The sequence below is a fragment of the Botryllus schlosseri genome, chromosome 13, assembly GCF_051294905.1.
Source record: "Botryllus schlosseri isolate E-star chromosome 13, Bs_hap1, whole genome shotgun sequence".
Classification (NCBI taxonomy): Eukaryota; Metazoa; Chordata; class Ascidiacea; order Stolidobranchia; family Styelidae; genus Botryllus; species Botryllus schlosseri.
In genome coordinates this window covers 24,384,619-24,408,455 of record NC_137248.1, presented here as the reverse complement: position 1 = coordinate 24,408,455, position 23,837 = coordinate 24,384,619, and the positions used below count along the sequence as shown (strand labels likewise).

The 23,837-nt window shown below is 40.6% G+C and overlaps 1 protein-coding gene across 1 annotated transcript; it reads right to left on the bottom strand.

Moving 5' to 3' along the window:
- Positions 1–596: 596 nt before the first annotated feature.
- Positions 597–4,089, bottom strand: LOC145453689 (kinesin-like protein KLP2). The gene has a single exon (XM_080331664.1). The coding sequence runs from the start codon at positions 3,562–3,564 to the stop codon at positions 2,017–2,019; it is 1,548 nt and encodes a 515-aa protein (XP_080187790.1). The 5' UTR covers positions 3,565–4,089; the 3' UTR covers positions 597–2,016.
- Between the last annotated feature and the right edge of the window lie 19,748 nt (positions 4,090–23,837).

Genomic DNA, 23,837 nt, shown 5'->3' with positions numbered 1-23,837 from the left:
GACATTTTTAGACAAAACTACTTTTTGCACTTTGTATTTTGTAAAGAAAATGGCAACTCTAACTGCATTACGTCTTTAAGCGAAATTGTCAGGACGACTGGTTGACATAACCACTGTATCACAGCAACTCGATATACTATCGGACATTGCACCGATTTGTAATGGCATGAGTCATTTTTCATTAGTCCAGAAGACGCACTCTGATGTTTTGAAAGAAGTCACATTCGATCGGATACTAAAAGTATCACTAAATTTCCTTCTCGAGACTATTCACTTCAGCACTTTTCAAATCTTCATTTTCTTGTTGCACTTGGATTAGTTTGGACATGTTACTAAATGTAACTTATCCGGCCCGTGCCCATGCTCAGTTTTTGGTAGCCTATTTGGAGTCGCATGCCATTTAATAATACATTGCCGATCCCGCAGTATGTCCGTCGGTTCGTGATGAGGTTAAACCTTTCACTTCATGGTTTCAGGAATTTACCGTCGTTTGCTATCGCGTTTACACCATGCCTATAGATGCTGCCTAGGTAAAATACGATACCTATTCATAAGTTTCAGAGGCACACTATGCAAATGGATTAATATAATGGCAATTTCGAAGTAGAAACCATTGTATTTGTAATATCCAGATACATAGCGAAATATTCGAAGGCCTACGGAGTATTCGTAAATAAGTCATATGATTTTACGGCAGTTCGTACGGCGCATTCTCAGCTGAAACGTTGATCGCATCAGAAAAAAGTTTGAAGCTATTAAGTAACTATACATTGACTGTTGGTCGTGTTCTTCCACACATCATTACGTTTACTTAACAACCCCGATAACAATGTGACAAAAGCCTCAAACGACCGGTAGTGTATCGAGTCGCTATTACAATAGTTTCTGAGACAGATGTTGAAGTTATCGCGCGTTTTAACGCCTCTCATTCAATAGACAGCCGTCATTCAACAGGTGAACACATAGTTTTCTCCCTGTCAATATTTGTAGGTCGAGCCCGTCTCCCGGGCGGATATTTGCATGGACCAAAGACGGATTTGACTCGCCCGGATACAGTACACAATCACTTATTAGTAAGGCCGGGCACAATGATTCTAGTATAATCGAATCCGAATCGAGTATATCAATCATAATGATTCGAATCGAGTGAGATGACGCTTTTGAGCACTGAAATTACACGCTCCTTTGCCACTAAGAGATAATTTATCAGCGAAAATGATATCTTCGATAATATTTTCAACTGTGGAAGCCGTGACACCGGGAATGTTCGTATCGCAGCATACGAAACATGTCGTAGACACACAGTTGAAGCCAGGGTTGCACTTAAAACAAAAAATCAATTAAAAACAAACATGTTTAAAATAAGGCCCTAATTCAAAACATGTTTTTTTAAGGCATGGCGTAACAAATATTCAATTGTGACGTCACAATGGTTTGATATTGACAATTAAATATAGCTCTTTTTACGAAATATCTGTACTGTAACTGTTGAACCGACTATAATGAGTGTTCCAACCATCCCATATCGATATACTTCGGCTAAATCGGGTGGTAATTGTCCATATAGGCTCATACAACATGTTTTTGGGCAAATATTTACACAATTATGGCATAATTTTACCACTTAAAAAAGGCACAATTTTGCTTTTTTTAAAAAGGCCTTTGCTTAAAACACTGTTTGAAACATGTTTCAAAGAAAGTGTTTTAAAACACCGTTTGTTTTAAATGCAACCCTATACTTGAAACGACATATCTTTGAAGTCGTGCACAACACACATCATTGTCAGAAAGTGCATTGAAATAGGTATCGTCGAATAAAATTCCAAATTATCTTTAATGTGGTGTAGAAGTGACATTAATTATTTCTGGCAGCATAAAAGGTGCATATTTGAACTTCTCACATCATTCCTACTGGCATGGCGTCGTAACAAGCGATTCGCGAATACTGGACTCGAAGCCTAGTACTAGATTCAGAATCAAATAACTCAGGCAATCGATTATGCCCAGCCCTGCTTGTTAGCAGCATCCTTTCTTCTTGGGCTGTTCGTCCATTTCCCTGATGATTTGTTTCATGCTCTGAATGCAGTACTGCGCTTCGCTGGGGTTGTCTCTGGTCGTGAACTCAGTCCCGTTTTCGCCGATAAATCTCTGTAATCTAGTATCGAGGTCTCTCTTTTCCTCTTCCGTTAGTGGTGTCGCCTTGACTGCATTATTTTCATTATCACTTTTTGCTATTTCCTTCAAAGTTCGGAAGCAAAATTGAGACGTATCGTCATCCTGTCTTATTTGCAAAGTCGAATCTGGACTGTCATCGTTGTAATATTCCACGATTAATTTTTTCATGTCTTCTTGGTCCGGACTTGGTGGTTTTTGTTGCTGTTTTTCTAATTCTGCGATTCTTCTTCTCAACTCATCATTATCCTGTCGAAGAGTCTCAAGAATGCGATTTATGTCTTCGGTCTTGTTTTTTCTGGGCTTCGTCTTGATTTTAGAGACGCTGTGCGCGAAATCGCAAGTGGCAAGCGTCTCTTCGAAGTTTTGTTGTTCGATACTTATCGTCGAAATTAAACTAGTCATCGAGTTACCTATCAGACTGTCCCGGAGTATTTTTGTAATCATCGTGTTTCTGAAAGTCTCCGGTTTAGTCCCCGATGATATCGACTTGATTACCTTATGTAAGAAAAGCAGCGATCTGTTTATCTCTTTCGCTTCGGCAGCTAAATCCCCGTTTAATTTGTCTTTGCTTACCCTCTCTGATCCTGCCAAATCTACGAAATTAAGTTTAGACAGCAGCGTTCCCGTGTCGTCCTCAATGCGAATATAAACTGTGAATATAGCGTGCGATCTGGAGGATCTGTCGTTGGCGTACGTCTCAGCAACCTCCCTGTTTTCGTACCCGTCCATGAATATCTCCATAGCTTCGTTAGGACCGTTGACTTTCTGTAAACAAAGACCTTCTAGTCGTACACCATCGTCGTCCATTTTACAAGAAACTTTCTTCTTTTGGACAATCAGCTTTTTGTCGTACAGAAAAGATTCAGCCGTGAGCAAGTCGAGCATGTTTTCCTTGTATATCTCTAAAAATGAAATCATAACTTCAAATGCTTGTTCTCTTTGCTTTAGTTTGTCGAAGATGTAATTAAGAGCCCTAGGGACTAATCCCCAAGAATCTGCGTCATCATACTCCAATTCTTCACCCATGATCGTATAGGTTTTTCCAGTTCCCGTCTGCCCGTATGCGAATATAGTACCGTTGAATCCGCTAAGAGCATTGTCAATAACATCTTTCCCCACGGTCTCGAATATGTGGTCCTGACTCGCATCTTCAGAGAATACTTGATTGAAGGTGTACTGTTGCGATTTTCTGCCTCCTGGAGATGATGATAAATATGAATTGTTTGGTCTCGTGAATTGGATGATCTGCCTGGCTTTCACCCCGGTTTCGTAAGACTGGTTAACTTGATGATCGATCTCTGCGCTGCTGTCGTCGCACGGTTTAATGCGACAGTACGTTGATATGTTCTTAGCCTTGGTTTTCCTCGATCCGTTTTCTGGAGATGACATTTCCGTGCCTTGTCTTGATAGGGTAAAGAATTAACCTATTCTGTCGCTTCCTCTAGGCCTGGAACGTAATGACTTTTGATATATTCGGACGATATAGCGGCATTCTTCGATTAATTATACGAGTCCTTTGTGCCGTGCCCAACAATGGCATTGTGCCCGCGTAGCCTCAGCCGCCGCGAAAACAAACATTGATACTTCAGGATTCGATTGGCGAGTGGTTTCGCCATTGATAACTCACGGCTTATTGTATAGTAAATCCATACAACTTTTAATAGCTTCACGCCGATTGAGATACGAGTGCGCACGGTTATTGGCATCGGGAATCTAGGCTGATGTTTTGTGTACTTCAAGCACGAGTCTGTCAGTGAGCTATAGTCATCTTGTCTCCATAGTTACGGCCCAAATATATAAAGCCGTTTATATCCCTGTCTAGTGTTACGTCACAATGATCAGAGTCCAATTATCGGGAGAATTCATTATACAGCTTTCAGTGTAGCCCAGTGTTGCCACTCGAGGTTCGTGAAAAAACACTAGATTTACCAACTAAATAACACTAGAATCGACAAGAAATACAATGGTTTTGAAATTTAGGCAAAAACTAAGCAAATCATGAACGATAAAGAAAATGAACTGATTAACAACAATAACATAATGAGGATACTCAGCAAATGACACAATCATCACGTTTTCTGCTATCTTTCTGCCAGGTACCAATCCAATCCGGCTCCGATACTTGCTCCGACCTATAAGGATAACGGACATTTATTTTCACACAACACTACTTTCTTTTGGTTATTTTGATAAGTTGGTTCAATCATGTGATAACTGATAACACACCAAATAACATTTTGAAATATATTGTTTTGTGTAAGACCTTTGTCGCTACCTCGCCCTATTTAACGTCCATTTGTAAGTACACAACTTTGTTAGTTGGACTACACCTTATTAGTTACAGTTTTGTGTGCGAGATTTGCGAGACGTGAGTCGAATGCATTTTTACTTATTATGAAAATAACTGGTTTATTGCTATGGTGTTTCATTTTACGAAAAATGACACAATGACCAGGCCGATTTAATATATCGCAATTGCCTTAATATATCGCAATGAGATATATTAAGCCTTAAAAAGTGCGATATATTAATCTGACGTACTGCAGGCCGTGGGGCGCTTCCTAGGCCGTGAGCAGCTGCTGGCACTTGTCATACCTTATTTTGCCTTGTTGAACATGCCTCCTGAACGCAAGTATCCCTATCAGAAGGCCTACGTTGCGCGATTCGGCACGGCATAGGCGTTGCAAGCCGTGAAACATTACCCTGCGATCAGCGAATTATACACTGCGTCCTATTTCCACCCGCTTTAAAAACGATTGGTTTCTGCGTTCAGTAAGTGTTACGACACAGTAAAGAGCAAAGCAATGTAATCTATGTGAGTATAAGTGCCACTGCAATTGTGGCTATACGTGGCAAGAACGACACAACGTCTGCGGGACCGCATATAACAACATGCCTCCTAAACGCAGGTATCCATTTCAGAAGGCATACGTTGAGCGATTCGGCATACGCGTTGCAAGCCGTGATGCCAGAGGCGTCGTTGATTCCGCTGTGTGTTCTTTCTGCCAAGTGTTTGGTCGTGAAACCCATCCAACTGATGCCGCGGTTCGGAAACGCAAGAAGACCAAAGCGTTCCAAACGTTCACGAAGGACAAGTTCAACCCAGGAAACGTTCTCAAGCACATGCAACAACAGCATCCGAATAAGTGGAAGGAGTACATTCAAGCAAGAGATAATCAGGAAGCAGCGCCGGACGCTTTCAAAGAGTTCTTCTCTCAGGCTCAGCTGCAAGCGTTCTTTTTCAAGAAGGACGACGTGAACGGGAGGTTGTCCTACTCCATTGACAAGAAGATTGTCGAGGTCATCGTCAAAGAGATGTTGTTCGACTCGACGGAAGAGTCATTGGCTGGAGACATCGCGATGCGTGCGTTCACGCCGGTGAAGAACGAAGCCGGTGACGTGATATCCTACACTGTCACCATTCGAAACAAGGCACAATTCAACCATGTGCTTGATTGTGTTGCTGCAGCTCTCAGCTTTCGTCAGGTTGCAAAAGTCGTGCGATCTGATCGAGAAAATTTGGCTGCTGCTGCGAAAGTGGGCACCATATCACCGGGAGAAGCCTCGAACATGTCGCGTATTGCATGTGCGATTGGTTTGCAGACGCTGTCTGAAATCATGAAAGCTTCGTGGGCATTCTCCATTGGCTGCGATGAGTCGAACAATAAGGTTTCACAGGACTCCCACCTAGATTTGAGGATTCGATTCCCATCGGTTGTTGGATTTGAAGGCAGTGCTGAAGTCACGAATGGGTTCCATCTTCTTGCCATAGCATTGTTTGCTCTCTCGCACACAGGGAAAGTTTATGCTGATCAATTTATCAAGCTCATGGACGCTTTGTGTAGCGATTGGCGCATGAAGTTGATTGGTTCATCAACGGATGGAGCTGGAAATATGACAGGCCATGCCGCAGGGTTCTCGACCCTCGTAAGAAATGAATCTTTATGCAAGGAAGCGTTTTATCGTTTGTGGTGCCTTGCGCATCAGCTCGACCTCGTCACAAAGAAGGCAGTGACTAAACTCGACGATTGTGGTGTATTAACATTCATGAAGCCGTTGACTGAAGTTATTGGGTACCTTCGTCGGCAGAAGACTCTTATACAAAGTATGGGCAGTACGAAGTGCCCCTACTATATCACGGCTCGGTGGAAATCTTTGGCGAAGGTTTCAAAGTGGTTATTAGCGAATCGTGAGAGAGTATCAACTTACATGCAACAGAAGTCTTTCGCTTATAACCCTACTTTGGCATGGTATGCAATGCTACACTCGTTTATCATTGTAGTGAACTGGTGATTGAATGATATTCATGTTTTGCAGGTGGCTCATTCTTCAAGTCGTGGATCATTTCTTGGCATCAATCATGATCACGTTTGATGCTTTGCAACTCAGCAATGCAACTATGTCGCAGCAGATGACCAACATTGAAAGATTGGCAGATGAACTCGTCCAGAGATGTGGAGTAACCGTCGACGAATTCATCACCAACCCGAGCGACGTTGCTGAAGTTGTACCACCTGGCAATGCGATCAAGATGGGGCCCTATTCAGTCACTGCAGAGAAGTTGAAGGACTTCGTCACGTGCATGGGTGTGGCAGCCTTGGAAGATTTCGAAAATCTGGCAAGTTATGCAGAAAGGAATTCAGTACTTCGATCAGTATCGGTTTTGTATCTTGTCGCTTTGAATGGAATTATGGAAATGAAGGCTGAAAGAAACTGCTATAGTCAAGAATTTGATGAGGTGCCCCCCCACACACCTTTGGCCTTGATTGAGACTTCTACAGTTGACTTCGTGCATCTCGTGAGAAAGCACAAGCCTCGCATTAGGCATAGTTTCGATGGCAACTTTCTCAAGAGGATAACAGATGAGCACCTTCTGTTGCAAGAGGCCGTTGCCAAGGAGCCCAGATTCAAGGCTTCGTTGCTGAAGGTGGGGAACAGTGCGTCCTTCAACAAGGTGTGGGCCACCGCTGGACAGCGTTTTGCATCCTTACGTCAGTTTGCTGCTGGTTTAGCAACGGTCATGCCCACCACATCTCGTGTGGAAGCAGACTTCTCTTTCATCAACTACCGCAAAGACGAGTTCAACTCTGCACTCTCTGATTTTTCTCTTGAAGGAGTCTTGTTTGCTCGACAAAGAAAGGACCTCGATTCGTTGTTGGCTTGTTTACACGAGTAATGGAACATACGACATTTTCCCTTACAAAACCAGTGTTTTTAATGCTTTTGGGTGGGTTTATATGGGGTGCGATATTTGCGATATATTAAGGGCTCTAATCTGCGATATTATAAGTAATATATCGCAATATCGCATTGCGATATATTAAATCGGCCTGCACAATGACGGGATAATAAATCTACGTTCACCAAACCGTATTCGATAACGGCATGATAGTTTCAATGAGAATTTTTGTAGTGTTTTCACGAACAAAATCGATCAGTGACATCTGATATCGGGTTGATTCTTTCGTTCCTTTGGTTTCGCTTTACAGAGATCGCGGAAGTGTACGGACTGTAAGCGATATAGACATATTGCACGCATCCAACTTCTGTGAAAAAAACCCTCGATATTCCACTAAGCACAAGTTCCGTGTTCCGTGCCCTTTATAGGCTATGGCCTTGGTATGAGATGAGTTGCGAGTGAGCCATTCAAATTCCACGAAATTGTGGCAATTGATTGGTGACTGCGCATGCACATTGGTGCGCAATCGATGTTATTTATTGTGATATTGAACGACGGATGGCTCTAAAATTTAGTGAGTAGGGCGACGAGTATTTCAAGTATTCGATTTACCTGATTCGAAAATTGGAATATCATGACAAATCATAGTCTTGGTCAAAAGAGTGGGCCTATAGTAGCTTATTATAGCGCCAGTATCACGGCATACTTCGCGATGTTGAAATCGATTGTTCTGGGCATTACATTTGAAATTTGTACTACAAAATTATTTCTATATTTCGAACTTAGTTGACCTCATTTACTGGCGTTCGCTCCTGAAGAGAGCCAATCGAAAAGCTTCGAGTGGAATAAATTTGGCAACATGAAAGTATTGTTTGCTGCAATACATTAGGACTGATTCCAACCAATGCGTTTCCATTATAGTAATGGGATATCAAGACAGACGTATTGTAATTAGCAATGGGGTGAGGATTTTCTATCTGATACGTTCATCAACCGAGAATTCATGACGATATGGAATTTTGATTACAAATTGGTACGCTGGCTGTAATCGTGATTTTCCGATGAAAGCCGTATACGTAGTAAGGAAATTTTATGTAATATTTCACAAATCTGTGAAATATATTGTTACCAAATAATTTATTTACCAATATGTCAAGGTCAATTCTAACATGTGTTAAAATGTTGTGAGAACCCGAGACAAAAAGCTGTTAAATTTGACGAATTCGAAAAAAAATTGAAAACAAAATTAAAAATATTTATCGTCCATAGAACTAAGGAAGGGCTTAATAATGGTTTTTCATGATTCTCAATTGATTGGTATCTTTTTCATTTTACTACAGACTGTTTTGTGGAAAATACATGTAAAAATAGTGGCACTGATTATGTATACCGTCAGAAGTAGCCTACACCGTTCAGTAATTCGATACCAAACGATTCAACAAATACTGTATAATGTATTACTGTGTTACACACACATACATAGGCTTGAATCAATACAGTAATTCCTCAAATACAGTACTAAGCCATACAGCACGGGCTAAAATGGTATTTCGTGCGTCATTTTATTCTGTAAGATGAAAGCAATTCTACCGACGTAAAAGCGACTGCGAACTCGGCACGAATTTATGTGAGTTTATTGTCGATTGTTACTGCATGGATCGTCACTGTTTCACCATAATTACTGATCCTTGGCCGATGATCAGCCTCTCCTCAGTCCAGACACACTATTGACAGCGGGTTGGTTATTAAAGCTAACGATCCTGAGTTTCCACATTCCGACTGGAAGTACTGGATGAAAAGAGTCCATGCTAATGATGCAAAACAGCGCACACATATCGAGCTCCTTCCAGTTATTGGAGGAAACCCTAATGACCTCAACATCATCTTCACCACACTTAAATAGTGCGCACGTCGCGCTGGGCTCGCTATAGTGACTGTCGATCTTCCGATTCTGCTGCAGGCTGTAAATATAATGAAACAGACAAATGTACCAGTCGTTCCAAGGTTGGGTGGTTTTCACCTATTGAAATCTTGGATCACTTGGTAACGACATGTAAGATTCTGGGCTTCTAGATGTGATCTAGTTGATGTATCCTTGAATCACAGCAGCCACATTCGAATATAGTATGCCTCTTCTCTATCCATGTTTTTGATCTTAAGCCATACGAATCAAGCAATAATTCCTAGTCTTACGGAATAGGAACACTTTTTTACAGTTGCATACAAAATTCTGGTAGTTGGAATATGAATACGACCAGTATTGGTTTACGTTGCAGGTTGTCGTAATTGTAAATCGTCGCAGTGGAATCAAAGTAAAAAATATCCATTTTAGACAATTTGATAAAATTAATTTTACGAGAAGTTTGCATCTTCTTTCACCCATGTTCCATATATTGGCCGCGATTAACTTTGAAACAATGATACCGACACAACCATGGCCAAGATATGACCGAAAAGTATTTAAAATAAAGTATTTAAAATGGTTCTTCAAAAGTTGAAAATTGGACATAAGCTACTTTGATTCCACTGCGATGATATGCTCGCGCAACCATTTCTTGTCATCATGCATACAACGTTTTAGTTACATGCGTAATTTATAAGTGGATGTGATATAGGTTGAGGTTTGAGTAATAGACTCAGATGGACGCAATGGCCATACGATTTTCAGAAACGCAATTTTGACACAGGAAAAATGGGATCGCTTATCGAGTTGCAAGGTTTCAAACATTTGTTCCAAATAAATTTATGAATCTGACATACACACTAGGTACATTGTTACAATTTAATGGATATAAAATCACTACCATGTTTGTGGGCTTTGAGACAAAATTATCTTCATTTCAGGCTTCATTTCAGGGTGGCTATAATCACAGTGATCGTATATCCTCAAGTAATGCATACATAATCAGTTGTGTGTTAAGCGATTCTATTGGTCATGGTTACTTGAAGAGTGCGCGAATCATCGAACACGCAGCTTGCGCAACGCTAATCTATCGTATCACATTTACTGATATGCCATCACGGCGATTCATTATACTGGATAAGATATCAGAGTACGGTTACTACAGTCAGGTAACTGTTAACACGAGGAAATACCATTTCTGTAATACATATCACGAATGAATACTATTTCTGCGTTGCATGTCACGAGCGAATACCATTTCCGTGTTGCATGTGACCAGAAAATACCACTTTGTGGTGATTGCATGCACCAGCGGGGCTTAATACTACTCTCACTAATAGTCAGTAAGGGTATTTAGGATAATCGCGGGAAACGTAAAAATTTGCTATAATTCATGATTAAATCGGTCAATAATATTAGTAATACATATATATTGCTATAATGTTTTTATTCTCTCCAAGCCCACGTAATCTAATTTACCGGTAGAGATGAGTGAGGTGCTGTCTTGCAAAATTTAGGCACGTAATTTATAATTCATTATATTTGGGCGAGCCTGTTGTTTTAATTATTTCCTTACATGTTGGTATTTCTCGACCTTCTGTCTGCTTTATAGTCAAAAGATTTTAAAATCGGCCAAATATACAAAACAAAAAGACTTACACGACTCCAACTTAGTATTTCTTCAATGGCAAATAATTTTTCTGCGCGATGGCACTTGTTATGTGTTGTTCAGACGGTCAGGATAGAACTAATCGGCGCCAGCTATTGAAGTGCCCATGGAAAATTAGATGTACGTCTATCGAAGGTTTCGGTCAACAAAGGGCAGCCCTTTTCGGCCAAGGTTTTCTCGCTGCCGTTAATTTTGGCACGGCGCACTTCTTGGCTTCCCATATTGGCGTAAATGTCATATGGTTTGGTACGTCGTGGCGCGGTAATGGCCGACGCTGAAATGCATGTTTCTATAAATCATGTATATTTTTCTTGGGATAGGGATACCCAGTAACCAAGACATGTGCTATATTAAATCGCACGTAGCTGAAGCAAAACTGGGACGTGACATAAATTTAAAAAACGCTATGATTGCTTTTCCTTCGCGAAATTATTTTGGGCCCCTTCGAGCTCACCCCCCAAACGGGGGGCTTGGTGTGCGGCAGTCACGGTCGTATCAGTCTACGACAACAGAAGCTCTAATCACTTCGTTTGCGATCAATCGACACATCGACGAACCATGCACGCGGCGCAATCGTTGAACAACTGGTTGGCCACGCTGGTCATATCAACGTGTCGAGAGAATGTAGGCTACGTAGAGAAACAGCGACTTAGTCCACACAGATGAATTCAATGAACGAATTCTATTTTACCCAGCCATGTCGATTCTATTGCTGATGTTGCTGCTGTTTGTGATACGGTGTTATTCAACTACAATTGTTATTTGCACCAGACCAGGGGTGGCGACGATGGCACTATGAAGATATAGTTAACAACAGCACTATTCGCTAGTCTACCTAGTATCAGAGCAGTTGGCTTAAGAACAGGGCTGTGGAGTCGGATTCGTCGATCCGGAGTTGGAGTTGGGTTAATTTGTCCCTTAATAGAGTCGGAGTCTCAAAATTCTATTAGCACGCCTTGGAGTCGAAGTTGGAGTCGCAGTTCATGAAAATACTCCTGACTACGACTCCAACTTCTTTAATAGGAAAAGTAGTGTTTTCAATGGTATATTAAAACTTAGGTGTGAAATGTTAAAAGAAAGTGGTATTGTTTTGCTGTTTTGATGGGACGAATAATATTGATTTATTTATTTCTGTAATTTGTTATCACATTCTCGAAATTGAGAGTCATATCAGGATATGATATAGTTTGTGCGATTTGTTTCGTCCTGAGCGATGTGTTACGTACTGTTCTTATATCTTTTAACGCATGGATTAGCGACCCATGGTGTTCACAACGAGATTGCTCGTGCCTTAGACTCTCAGGATGCGCATCCTGCTCGCTTGAAAAGTAATACGATATATGAAGTTCAATGCCATTGTGATAGTCGGTATATGGGACGCAGATTTTCCATCGTCTGTCTGGATGAAGCAGCATGTGCTTCACTCGGTCATGTCCGCCAATCAGCCAATAGTTCGCATATTCGTAGGTGCAGAGAATTGGAAAAGCGTGATTCCGTATTCACCCCTTCAATTGATCAAAATCCTAGGAACAATCCAAGCAGTGCCAGCATAGCCTAATTAAAATGACGTCATCTTCACTGTGGTGTACAGACCAATATCTGCATTCAATCTTACTGTATTGGAGTAGACGGTCAATAAATTAACTAATTCAGATTTGTACCGATGGAATCAGCGCTGCACTCTACACCACAATCATATTAGATTTTAATAATATATACTGCTGGAATTGTACCAGTCCGAAAGCTGTTAAAGTTGAGAATAACTGTTCTAGTGGTCTTCTTAAAATAACAAACGTTACGTCATACTGTGTCGTTGGTTTTCATTTGCATCTCTTGCTCCTCGCCACTGAGAGTTAATTTATCAACGAAAATTATGGGTTAGAAAATATTTTCCACTGTTGAAGCCATGAAACCTTGATTCGCCGTATCGCAGCAAACAAAACAGGGTACAAAATACTACGAACGTTCCTGGAAATACCACATTTCCGAAGTCATGGTCATCCCACAACATTGTCACAAAGTGCTATGAAATCGGTATGGCCAAAAAACTAAGTATGGCCAATGTGATGGATAACAGACATTATATTCTTTGTGTTACACATTTACACATTTGAACTTTGACATATTACATTCTGTTATGGCATCATAACGAGTGATACTCGAATACTCGACTCAACTCGAAGACTCAGAATCGAATCACTCAGGTACTCGAATTTGCCCAGCCCTAGATATGAATTTGTTTTCGTGGCGAGGCAAATTTTTGGGTTCACCGAAAGCTCGCAGATTACCTTACGGGTTCACCAAGTCAGTAAAGGTTGAGAACCAGTGCTTGCTGATATTGTGCCGTTTACCCAGGATAAGGGACACAAGACGAGTCTTCTAGTTAGGCAGGGCTTATTTGGCCAGGGCAGGATTATTCGGCACTTGGAGATATGAATATCGGAGATTTCGGCGAACATGCTTCTGTCATTTTGTGCAAAGGCTTTATCGCCGGCAATCTTTTTGCCAGTGCAGACGCATGTCGCATGTTGCACGCCACGTTCACTCATAATTGCGAATATAGTTTCTGTGAATTGATCGTATTTTTTATTTACAGGAGGGGTACCAATACTAAAAGAAATAAATCGAGTGACACGAAATCGCGCGACATGTAAAGAAAAATATTTCACGTCTTATAAATTTGCCACAAATTATTTTACTGTATCGTCATATACGAAGATTTGCGAAAGATTTGACTTGCCCCTGGCTACGCCAATGCTTTGGAATTGATATTGTAGTCATCAACACCACAAAGCTCGTGGTCAACCTAATCAAATTTTTGGTTGGCCCTGCAAGTTTATAATAAATTACCTGCGTAATATATTTTCGTATTATAACTAATTTCGAAAATTACCCCGCTGGCCACCATCCCTATAATAGTCGTTTGATTTTTATTCAGATCTCACGATATTTTCACTGGTGCAGCTAAACCAATGGATTTATGGAAGAAGGAATTCCGACCAAACTATACGAACATAGCCCTCGGTTGCGACTGTGTCTTACTTGCAATCACCGCCTACCTCTGTTCCGTTCACTGGATTTATATTCATCGCAAACGCCACAACGACTGCTGGGCGATTTCGAGCAAGCTCACGCAAACTATTTTCATGACGGTCAGCTGCATATTAATTGTTGCCTCGCTAATCATGGATATCTTCGTCATGGTATATTGGAGAAAGTGCTTCCGCTACAAGCAGCGCCATCTTGCGTCGAATTGCAGTAACGGCAACCATAAACCTGATGACTGTTGTTTCGCACGGCATATTGAGCCTATATTATCGTCGTGTATCATTGCTGTTTTTGCGACCGTACCAATTTTGTTGCATATCGTTACGTGGATGAGGCAGAGAGAAATCTATCGGAATACCGTCTTGTCTCACCTGTCAAACGTAGTATCGAGATTGATCAGTAAATACTTTTTAATTTACATTGGGTCTGTACTTATCATTGCATTATCGATCATACCATGCTGCGTCCATGCGTCACTTTTGTTATCACCATGGGCGATCCACTGTCCTTTGCTAATTCTAGCCATCTATCCCTTAGGTAAGGCAACCTATTTAAACCGGACATTGAACGTAAGAACCGATCGTAAATACGTTCGTCTTATAAAACGAATCACCATCATGACTGCAATATGCCTGGCGTCAGACACAGCAGTATTGGTATATATGAGCCATTTCAGCTCTCCGGAATTATATCCCCTCTCCTTCCATTTGAATATGATCGTCTATTTGATCTGTCTTAATTTAATCTCGAGCGATTGGAAATTGAGGCTTACACCATGGGCACGAGCCTTACAACGGAGAAGGGAAGGACTAACGCATGTCCAGCGCGCCATTTCGATACCAACATTAGAAGCTCCAATAGTCATCGTGAGCAACAACAATGCTATACTAGCCAACGAATCAGCAAAGAATCAACCCGAAGAATTGCATTTAGAAGGAGATGAATGACTGCGAGTTGATAAAATGCACATGCATATGCACTGCACAGTGCACACACATTTACGGGGACTAGAAAGCAGCACTAAATAGAGGCATCAGCACGTATTTGTTCCATACCTCGTTCAACACTTGCATTGGCAGTGGGTCTTCGTTCGGTGCAGGTAGGATGGCTCATATGAAAATTATAGAGAGATCATAAAGTTGGCTGATCCGGGAGAATGCTAATCGAGTGATTAAAAACTGCTAATCGTGGTGCATTTTGGGCGGAGATCATAAGGTTAGCTGATCCGTGAGAATGCTAATAGTCTGATTAGAAATTGGTAATCCGGTCGCATAAAGTTGGTTAAGGTTTCGCACGATGATTACCTGAGGTGTCCCGATAGTTGCCGATAGTGGAGTGTGCGATGATATCCGTTCCATGAGAAACTCGTTATTTGCTGTCAGTTATCAGGCGTTTAAATGAAACGATCGTCTGCTGATAAAAGATACTGAGATTGTATAACAGGTAGAATTGTCATCATCGCGAAATGAAATCCAATTAGTACGATACAGCGACGAAACCGGTATTAATAATATAGATAAGATATATTGGTGCGATACTGCGTGCATAATTCATGATTGTCCGATTGTTGTATTGTATTGTATTAATGAGCACAACACAGTGGAGCTTATCGCCTTTTTACGCCCTATGCTCCACGACACAAATTTCACAATGTTCATCGGTGTTTGATATCTTGTAGGCCTATTCTCGGGAACGTCTTTCAATCTCCCAGTCCGATTGTTGAATAAAGCCATTACCCACGAGACCAACGTCATGGTCATCATCGAAAATATTTCTGCGTTTGAATTTTATGCAGTGTACAGTTTGTTTTGAATTGTTAAATCATGAGTAGGGCGATTTTTTTACTTAGAAAACAGAAGATTCTGATAAGTTTGACATTCTTTGATTTGAAAAATTTAATTTTGACAAATTGTTGCCCTCATGTATGTAAATTAGGCGTTTTCGCAGATAATATTAGAATTGTACTACTTATCTTTATTTCTGGTTGGAACTGACTGTCCTTACGAAGTAGTTTCACCTGGTAAAACGTTTTGACATAAAAACTGACGAATCGTTACATGTAAAAAAACTTTATTTTAACGAAATCGGGACCCATGAAGAACATTGAGTAGCGATATGCTTACATCACGGGTTAGGTAGAAAGTGTCTGTTCGTACTAAGCAAGCTTGTCAAGAATGGAGGAAGAACGTTCAACAGAAGCGGTCGTTGACTGATAACAATGAAGTTGTGCGTACACTGCTGGTGACACACTGTGTTGCTTCATTCTGACAATGATATCTACCATCCTCTAAATTAGTGGTTCTCAACCTTTTTCACCTCGCGGACCGGTAAAATTTCAAAAAATATTTGACGGACCGGTGGACGTCTAAAAATTGAAATAATCCCAAAATGTAAAGTATGCAGACGTTTTTGTGCAAGTATGTGGTGCTAGAGAGTGACATTTCGAGAGTTTCGATCGTAATTAATTATGTTCATGATGACACCCATGTGATTTGATGGTAGTGAGTGTGCTGAGTAAAGAAAAAATTGCCTTGCCCAGATAAACGTGCTATTGCCGAGAGTCGTTTACCGTCTTCCCACCATAGGTCGTGGATTTAACCGACCACAGCCACTCGGAAAATATTTATATATCTTCGACCATACCGATGGATGAAGTGTTCCGGAGTCAAACCAAACATCTTGTCGCGCTACCATGCTCAATGCTAATTCACCATTACTACCAGACGTAGACTATTCGAGCTACTACGGATACAAAGCCCCGCAACAAAACACCTGGCAACACCTATACCTGACCAACCACAAAGTCAGGGCAGAAAAGGTCAACCCCCAAGAAACGATGGTTTTGGGCCTCCCCCTGTGAGATGGAAGTCTTCACCAGTAGGCCTACTTGTGAGCACATCCATTCTACTCAAACTAAGCCAGTCGCTCTCGAATTAGGTGGCGTGAAAGCTTCAGAAGGGGGCGCAAAGCCGCCATAAAGAGAAATCTGTTTTTTAAACTCAGAATGAGTTTAATTTGTGCTGAAACTTGCAACAACGTTTCAACAACGGAAATATTCCTAATTGTATTACAATTTAAATTTCATAATTGCGTCGTACCATTCCTACACGGATGTGAAATTTCGACTGATACCGATACCTTCCATTGTTCAGAAGAGGTCTCTCAAGTAAGAGTAACTATGGTGGATGCATGTATCTGTTAGCTGACGCTTTCATGTTATGTCTGTCACGTATCCGTGTAGAGTGCATAGAAAGACACAAATTTTAGTAGAAATTTTTAGAAAATTTTTGTAGATATAAGATATATGGAACTACTGAATTAGGACACGCTCTGTATAATATCACTCGAAGACGCGCATTTTATTATGGCAATCAGTTGAATTATTCTCTTGCCAAACATGGCGAACACTTGCGTAGAGAAAAAATGTTTGTCCAGTGTAGAAGTGCTAAGCGTAAATGGCGTACCGCCCGTGCCGTTGGATTTTGATTACGCTTATGACCTGCGTTTGAACTAAGCTCAAGTGGGGGTAATGGAATAGATCAGACACCAAAATCGCTAAAGGCTGCGTGCTACCATTGCAAATTATTATTTTTGACACGATGTTGAAGTGAAAATTATTCGCGCTGGGTCTGATTTGCCTCCAGCGAATGATTATTGCTCCGTATATAATCCGAAATTCTTAATTGACAAGTCTCTCATCAGTTCCAGCCTTCCTTGCCATCAAACTATACATTGCCATCGCAAACATTCTGGTCGTTTTGTTTTCTCAATATTTTTCTATGACAATAAGGAGGGGCGCAAATCTTTGCACAATCATCACGGGGCATGTCTAAAAAAGCTTGAGAACCTATGTTATGGAGTAAGCAGAGAATTCATGTATACCCTAATCGCGCGAAGCGCAAGAATTTTCTCTAGTCAATGACCGAATCGGTCAATGATATTGGTAATTGCGTCTATATTGCTAATTTATCCTCTCAGAATTATCAGATTTCCGGTAGAGCTGAGTTGAGGTGTCGTCTTCGAAGATTTAGGGCACGTAATCAACAATTAAATATATTCGGGCGTGTATGTTGGAATAATTACTTCGTTAATCGTCATTGTTACGTGACCTACTGTCAGTTACGTAGTGAATCGATATTGAAATCGCCCACGCGATTCGAAACTGGTATTTCTTCATTGACAAATAACTTTCCTCCGTGCGATGGCATTTGTTGGATAAAGTTTCAACAAAAATACTCTATACTTTATGTTCATTGTTCAATCACGATGTAACTTTGTCACCCCTTCCAGCTCGGCCCGCTTCAATTGGACGATATGGGTTCGGCAGCTACTGTCCAGCACAAAATGAATCAATCGAAAACGAATAATCATGCAAACTGCGAGATTTAGCGAGTCAGCTCGTACTTTTCGATCACATGTCTTCAAATGACGCGGCTTGAACTTCAAGTCAAATGGAACATGTTTCCAGACCTAATGTTACCTCAAGAAGTTCTGAATCAGTTTGATAGATGATGCTATATTTATTTTATCAATTAACAAGTCTTTAAAATATTGCATCTTGAGATTTAGGTATAAAATTGTAATATACCTGGCGGACCGGCAGGAAAGCGGTCGCAGACTAGCGGTCGAGAACCACTGCCTAAATAACAATTTGTCATCATGCGCTTCTTGATATAAGAACCAATGCCCACGCAGTCTTGCTTCAGTTAGGATAATGCGGTACGTTGAGCATAACAAGACTACAAGATGTCAATTGTCAAATGATAAGTTCAACGACAGTGCAAACATCTACGGTACAAAAGAAATGCAGGCTGGAAAATTTACAATTTTGACAATTGTTTGACATTTTTTTGCTATGACAAATAAAATCCCCCCTTATCATGAGATTGAAAATTTAACTCGATCTACTATTTCCTTGATCCTGGGTTGTTAAATCCTGCTGAACGAGATAATCCACTCTTTAATCGATCCAACTTTACGAACTCCGTCCATTACCTTGCAAGATTGGAAGAGAAAAAGCTGAGACATAGTAGTAGCCTATAGGGCAGGGGCGGGCAACTTCTTCAGTCGGCGGGCCGGATATGGGAAAATTAAGTACTTGGCGGGCCGGATTGCTGAATCGATGCGATATTGACCCATTTATCCATACATATACCAGGAATAGATCGTATTTAATGAATGTATTTTAACGACAGCAATGTTACTTCAAAGCCATTTCTCGCCGATAATGACGAGGACAATGTGGAATTGAGAACAGCATTGTCATACAGGCACCGTCATGTCTGCATCTCTCTGATCAACCAACACACGGTGCAATCCTTAAGATATCAAGGCGTTCGATAGGCGTCATTGTTCAACTGTGTGGCATAATTAATCTCGAAATGGAATTCATGCGTCCCGCGTCCTCTGCGAAATTTGAAAAGTGTCCTGCGGGCTGCGAGTCGTTTTGAGTCGGCGACCCCTGGCATAAGCGGTGCCTTACAAAAGCCTAGAAGTGTCCCGTGCGACAATTCGGCGTTTACGGAATCAAAATTAAGAAATATCAGCCTGGTGTAAATGACCATTGCAGTCGACGAACACCACGATTACAACTAACGACATTGGGGTTGAGTACATCGTAAATGCTGATAATCCAAGTATTCTCGCTTCGACGAACTTACGCGTAAGCTCCACTCTCGCGCGCTACATAAAGTCACTAAATTACAGTCACTAAAATTTAACGTAGTAAGCAAGTAGTGGGGAATATCGGCAGACCGAGGCCGCGGGACACATTATCATGTAAGACGGAAAGCTGTCCGCGGGTCGTACAAAATCCTTTCGCGGGCCGGATCCGGTCCGCGGGCCGTATGTTGCCCGCCCCTGCTATAAGGTGTCATCTGCGATTAGTGTAGTGTGAAAATGAGAGCTTGTGATCAAGTCGTTCATGCATGTATTGAATCAAATTAAATGCTATAGTAGTAAATCACGATTTTCCGTCGATTTGTAGCCATTTCGACGGGGACATGCAAGGTAATATGAGCTTACGGCTTCACAGTCTAGGCTAGACCGGACTACTGTATTCTTATGGCGTCTGACCATTGCTACATTTATATTGATCACAGTGGAATAGCGATTTCTATACCTTATAGCTATACAATAGCCTACACTCAAATCTGGCGGATCTGGTTTGTATGATACAACAAACATATCTAATCATGATAGATCCCGTACGCCTGTTTTTACATTAGAAAACGATGCCTCTTCATTTTGTTGATGTAAATCAGTGCTTTTCAACCTGTGGGATGGTACGCACTTGTGTGAATTGAAAAATTGCAGTGCGGATGACGAACGTGCTGCGTATGGTGCGTATGAAAATCCGGATGAATGCGAATGAAAATCATAAATAACACTGGTCTACGAATTTCAACTTTTTTTTCAGATTTGGATTTTGACAACTGATTTTGGCTAATTTTTGGACGCTGAATCCGAAAATGACATTAGATTTTCTCTATCACATCAGGTTTTTGAGATATGAAATATCCCTAATTTTTTTTAAATCAATTTTCGACCCCATCTGTTGTCAAAACAAGGAATTCGGATGCAATAAACACTGTTTTACCTGCAGTAATTTAGCTTTAATTAGCAAACAAGCATTCTATATTAGATTCACACAAATATTGCGTTATCTTTAATAAAATTTTATGCCCGAAATAAAAAATAGTCATGCAAAAAAAAATTAATGTTTGAACCCCTCTATTCTTAAAACAAAGAATTCTGATGCAATAAACACTGTTTCATCTGCAATAATCCAGCATTAATTAGCAAATAAGCATTCTATATTATATTCAAGCAAATTTGTGTTGCCTTTATTAAAATTTCATGCCCTGGAATAAAAAATAGGCATGCAAAAGAGCAACTCCCAAAGCTGGTAATAAAAGCGTGACTTCTTATCGCAATGAACAATGAAAAAAGAGTTTCAGAACATCAAAAACGTTATCGAAAAATTGAAGTACCATGACCATGGCTGGCTCATCTGTCTAGATTTGAAAATGGTGAACTTTTTGCTGGGGCAACATAGTGGCTACACCGAAGACCCATGTTTCCTATGCTACTGGTACAGCAGGGCTAAGGATCAGCACTGGAACAAATGAGAGTGGCCTCCAAGGCTAACCTAGACGCCTGGAGACAAAAAATTGATACATGATCAGTTTGTTGATATCAAAAAGATTCTCTTGCCTCCTCTTCACATCAAACTTCATGGTCTCATGAAACAATATGTAAATGATTTGGATCGTGAAGGGGAGTGTTTTAAGGATATATGTTATGCTTTTTCCGGTCTCAGTCAAGAGAAAAAAGAAACTGGGATTTTCAATGGACCTCAAATTAGGCAATCGTTAAAGGATTAAAATCTTGTTTATAATCAATGTTGCCATTCGAGGCTAGAGCTTGGAATGCCTTCGGTGCTGGTTTTTAGGAAATAGAAAAGCAGAAAATTATGAATATCTTCAAGGGAGCTACTGCATGGTTAGTTTTGAAGATTTGAGATGGAGGATGAGCATCAAAGTTAACGATTTGAAGAGCCATGTGAATGAGTTTACAGAACACCTTGGGAAAGTTAGTGAAGAACAGGGGAACGTTTCCGCCAAGATATTAAACTTATGGAGGCACGTTATCAAGGTCTGTGTGATTGATAGATTCATTTATTTCTCACGCCAGTGAAAATCCGGTACGAGCAAGGACAAGGACACAGTCGCCACCTGTACCTGTATTTTCATCTGATAGCCGACTATTGCTTGAGTTGGAAAAGAGAAATTCCAGATGCTGCTCGTAAAAGAAAGTCCCTTAAAAGAGCAGTTTAAAGCTTATAAGTGAAGAGTTCACATTTTATGAAAGCTCATTTTTTGAATGTTTCTGTACCCGCTCTGCCCAAGTCCCTGTCTAATTTCTGCACTCCATTAGAATGTCTGTGTGCATATCGTGCGAACTCTAGGCTATAATTCAGATAATACCATGTTACTTTCCTATCGACATGTCTGTCAGCATAATGTAGCTTTTGATTTTATTACGGTTGCTCTTTTGCATGACTATTTTTTATTTCGGGCATAAAATTTTATTAAAGATAACGCAATATTTGTGTGAATCTAATATAGAATGCTTGTTTGCTAATTAAAGCTAAATTACTGCAGGTAAAACAGTGTTTATTGCATCCGAATTCCTTGTTTTGACAACAGATGGGGTCGAAAATTGATTTAAAAAAAATTAGGGATACTTCATATCTCAAAAACGTTATGTGATGGAGAAAATCTGAGGTCATTTTCGGATTCAGCGCCCCAAAATTATCCAAAATCAAGTGTCAAAACCCAAATCTGAAATTTTGTGTAGACCAGTGTAATTTACTTTTTCTGACGCGGAATAATTCAAGTGCAGTGGCTCCCTAACTTTTGTAGTTGAGAGAGAGAGAGAGAGAGAGAGAGAGAGAAAGAGAGCGAGGGAAAGAGAAAGAGAGAGTCTTTATTTTTTCATCCAATCAAAGTACATAACAAACAGATGGCAATGATGGTGGCAAAGAAAATATGCACACTGCACAGCATTCGGTATCAGGTAGGAATGATCGATACGACCTTGAAGGTCAACTAGTCTGATCACACCCACATCAAACACAGGCTTTCGATCACAGGCCTTCATCAAGATCTAAACGCGTGAAAAAGCATAATTCCCACTTCACTCATGCCTGGAACAAGATGTTTGGTGATACGGAAGTGTCGAAATTTTCCACCGTAAATACTATAAATTTCAAAATGGTCGAAATTTCAATTCCAGATTGGACGGCCTTTACTGGTCGGAATTAATTGAGATTTGGTAGGTAGCGTTTTTTAGACAACCTCACAATTTTATCAATAAACGAGTGAAATTTGAAAAAAAAAAATATTTTTTAACAACCCTAGTGTCCATTCGCAAGCAATCACATGACATCATTTTCAAATGATAACCAAGCATTTCATCCAAATCCTAGATTGATCCACTGAAACTGTAATCTGTGATTAGTAGCTGAATTTGTGAACCAACAAATGCACCAGGCATAACTCAACAATAACGGGCCAGTAAAGGTCAAAGTGAGGTTATATAGACGAATCACCTGCTTTCAGTTAACAATTCGTTACCGGATATTTTCATTAGACCAACTAGTAGCTATTGTAAAATATTGCGATCAGCAGATACAAGGTCAAATCCCGGAAGCCAGTACCTCATCACCTAGTGCTTTTTTGGATATACACTGTCCCACATACACATACAACAGTAGTATACCAGCGTATTCTTGGTGTCTGACCACACAGAAAATTCAATATTTCAAAGTAAGCACATATTATCCGCTCGAGCTTGTGATATTGCAACAATCCAATGTTTCAGTTAGTCTTCGTAAGAAATACAGAGTGTGCAATTGTCACTGCGAGGTAGAGGTTGCCATTTCGAAGTAAGCCATACTTTAGGATCTTTTTTGAGCTGCCAAGTTTCAATGAACATTTACCATTCACTTGAGTTGTAAGTCGGAATTTGAAATATCTTCACTAACCCGCGATATCAGTATCATGCCAATGCCAGTATCGTGGCAATACAAATACCGAAAGTAGGACTACGATGAAAAGGCTGTTTCTCCTGATTGAAAGTGAGATACCTTCTCTACCTTGCCAAGTAATCTTTTCTCACTTCGTATGGATGTTAAAATTTCTAAGATTTCTCTTCCAAGTCCCAAAGCATATGTCAGATCAATAACTTGCGTTTCTGTACTACTTTACTTTCTGAATCCTCTTTAATTTCTAGATATTCATCATAATACCTGCCGTGGTTCTCGACCGCCGGTCCGCGGGCCGGTTCCGGTCCGCGAG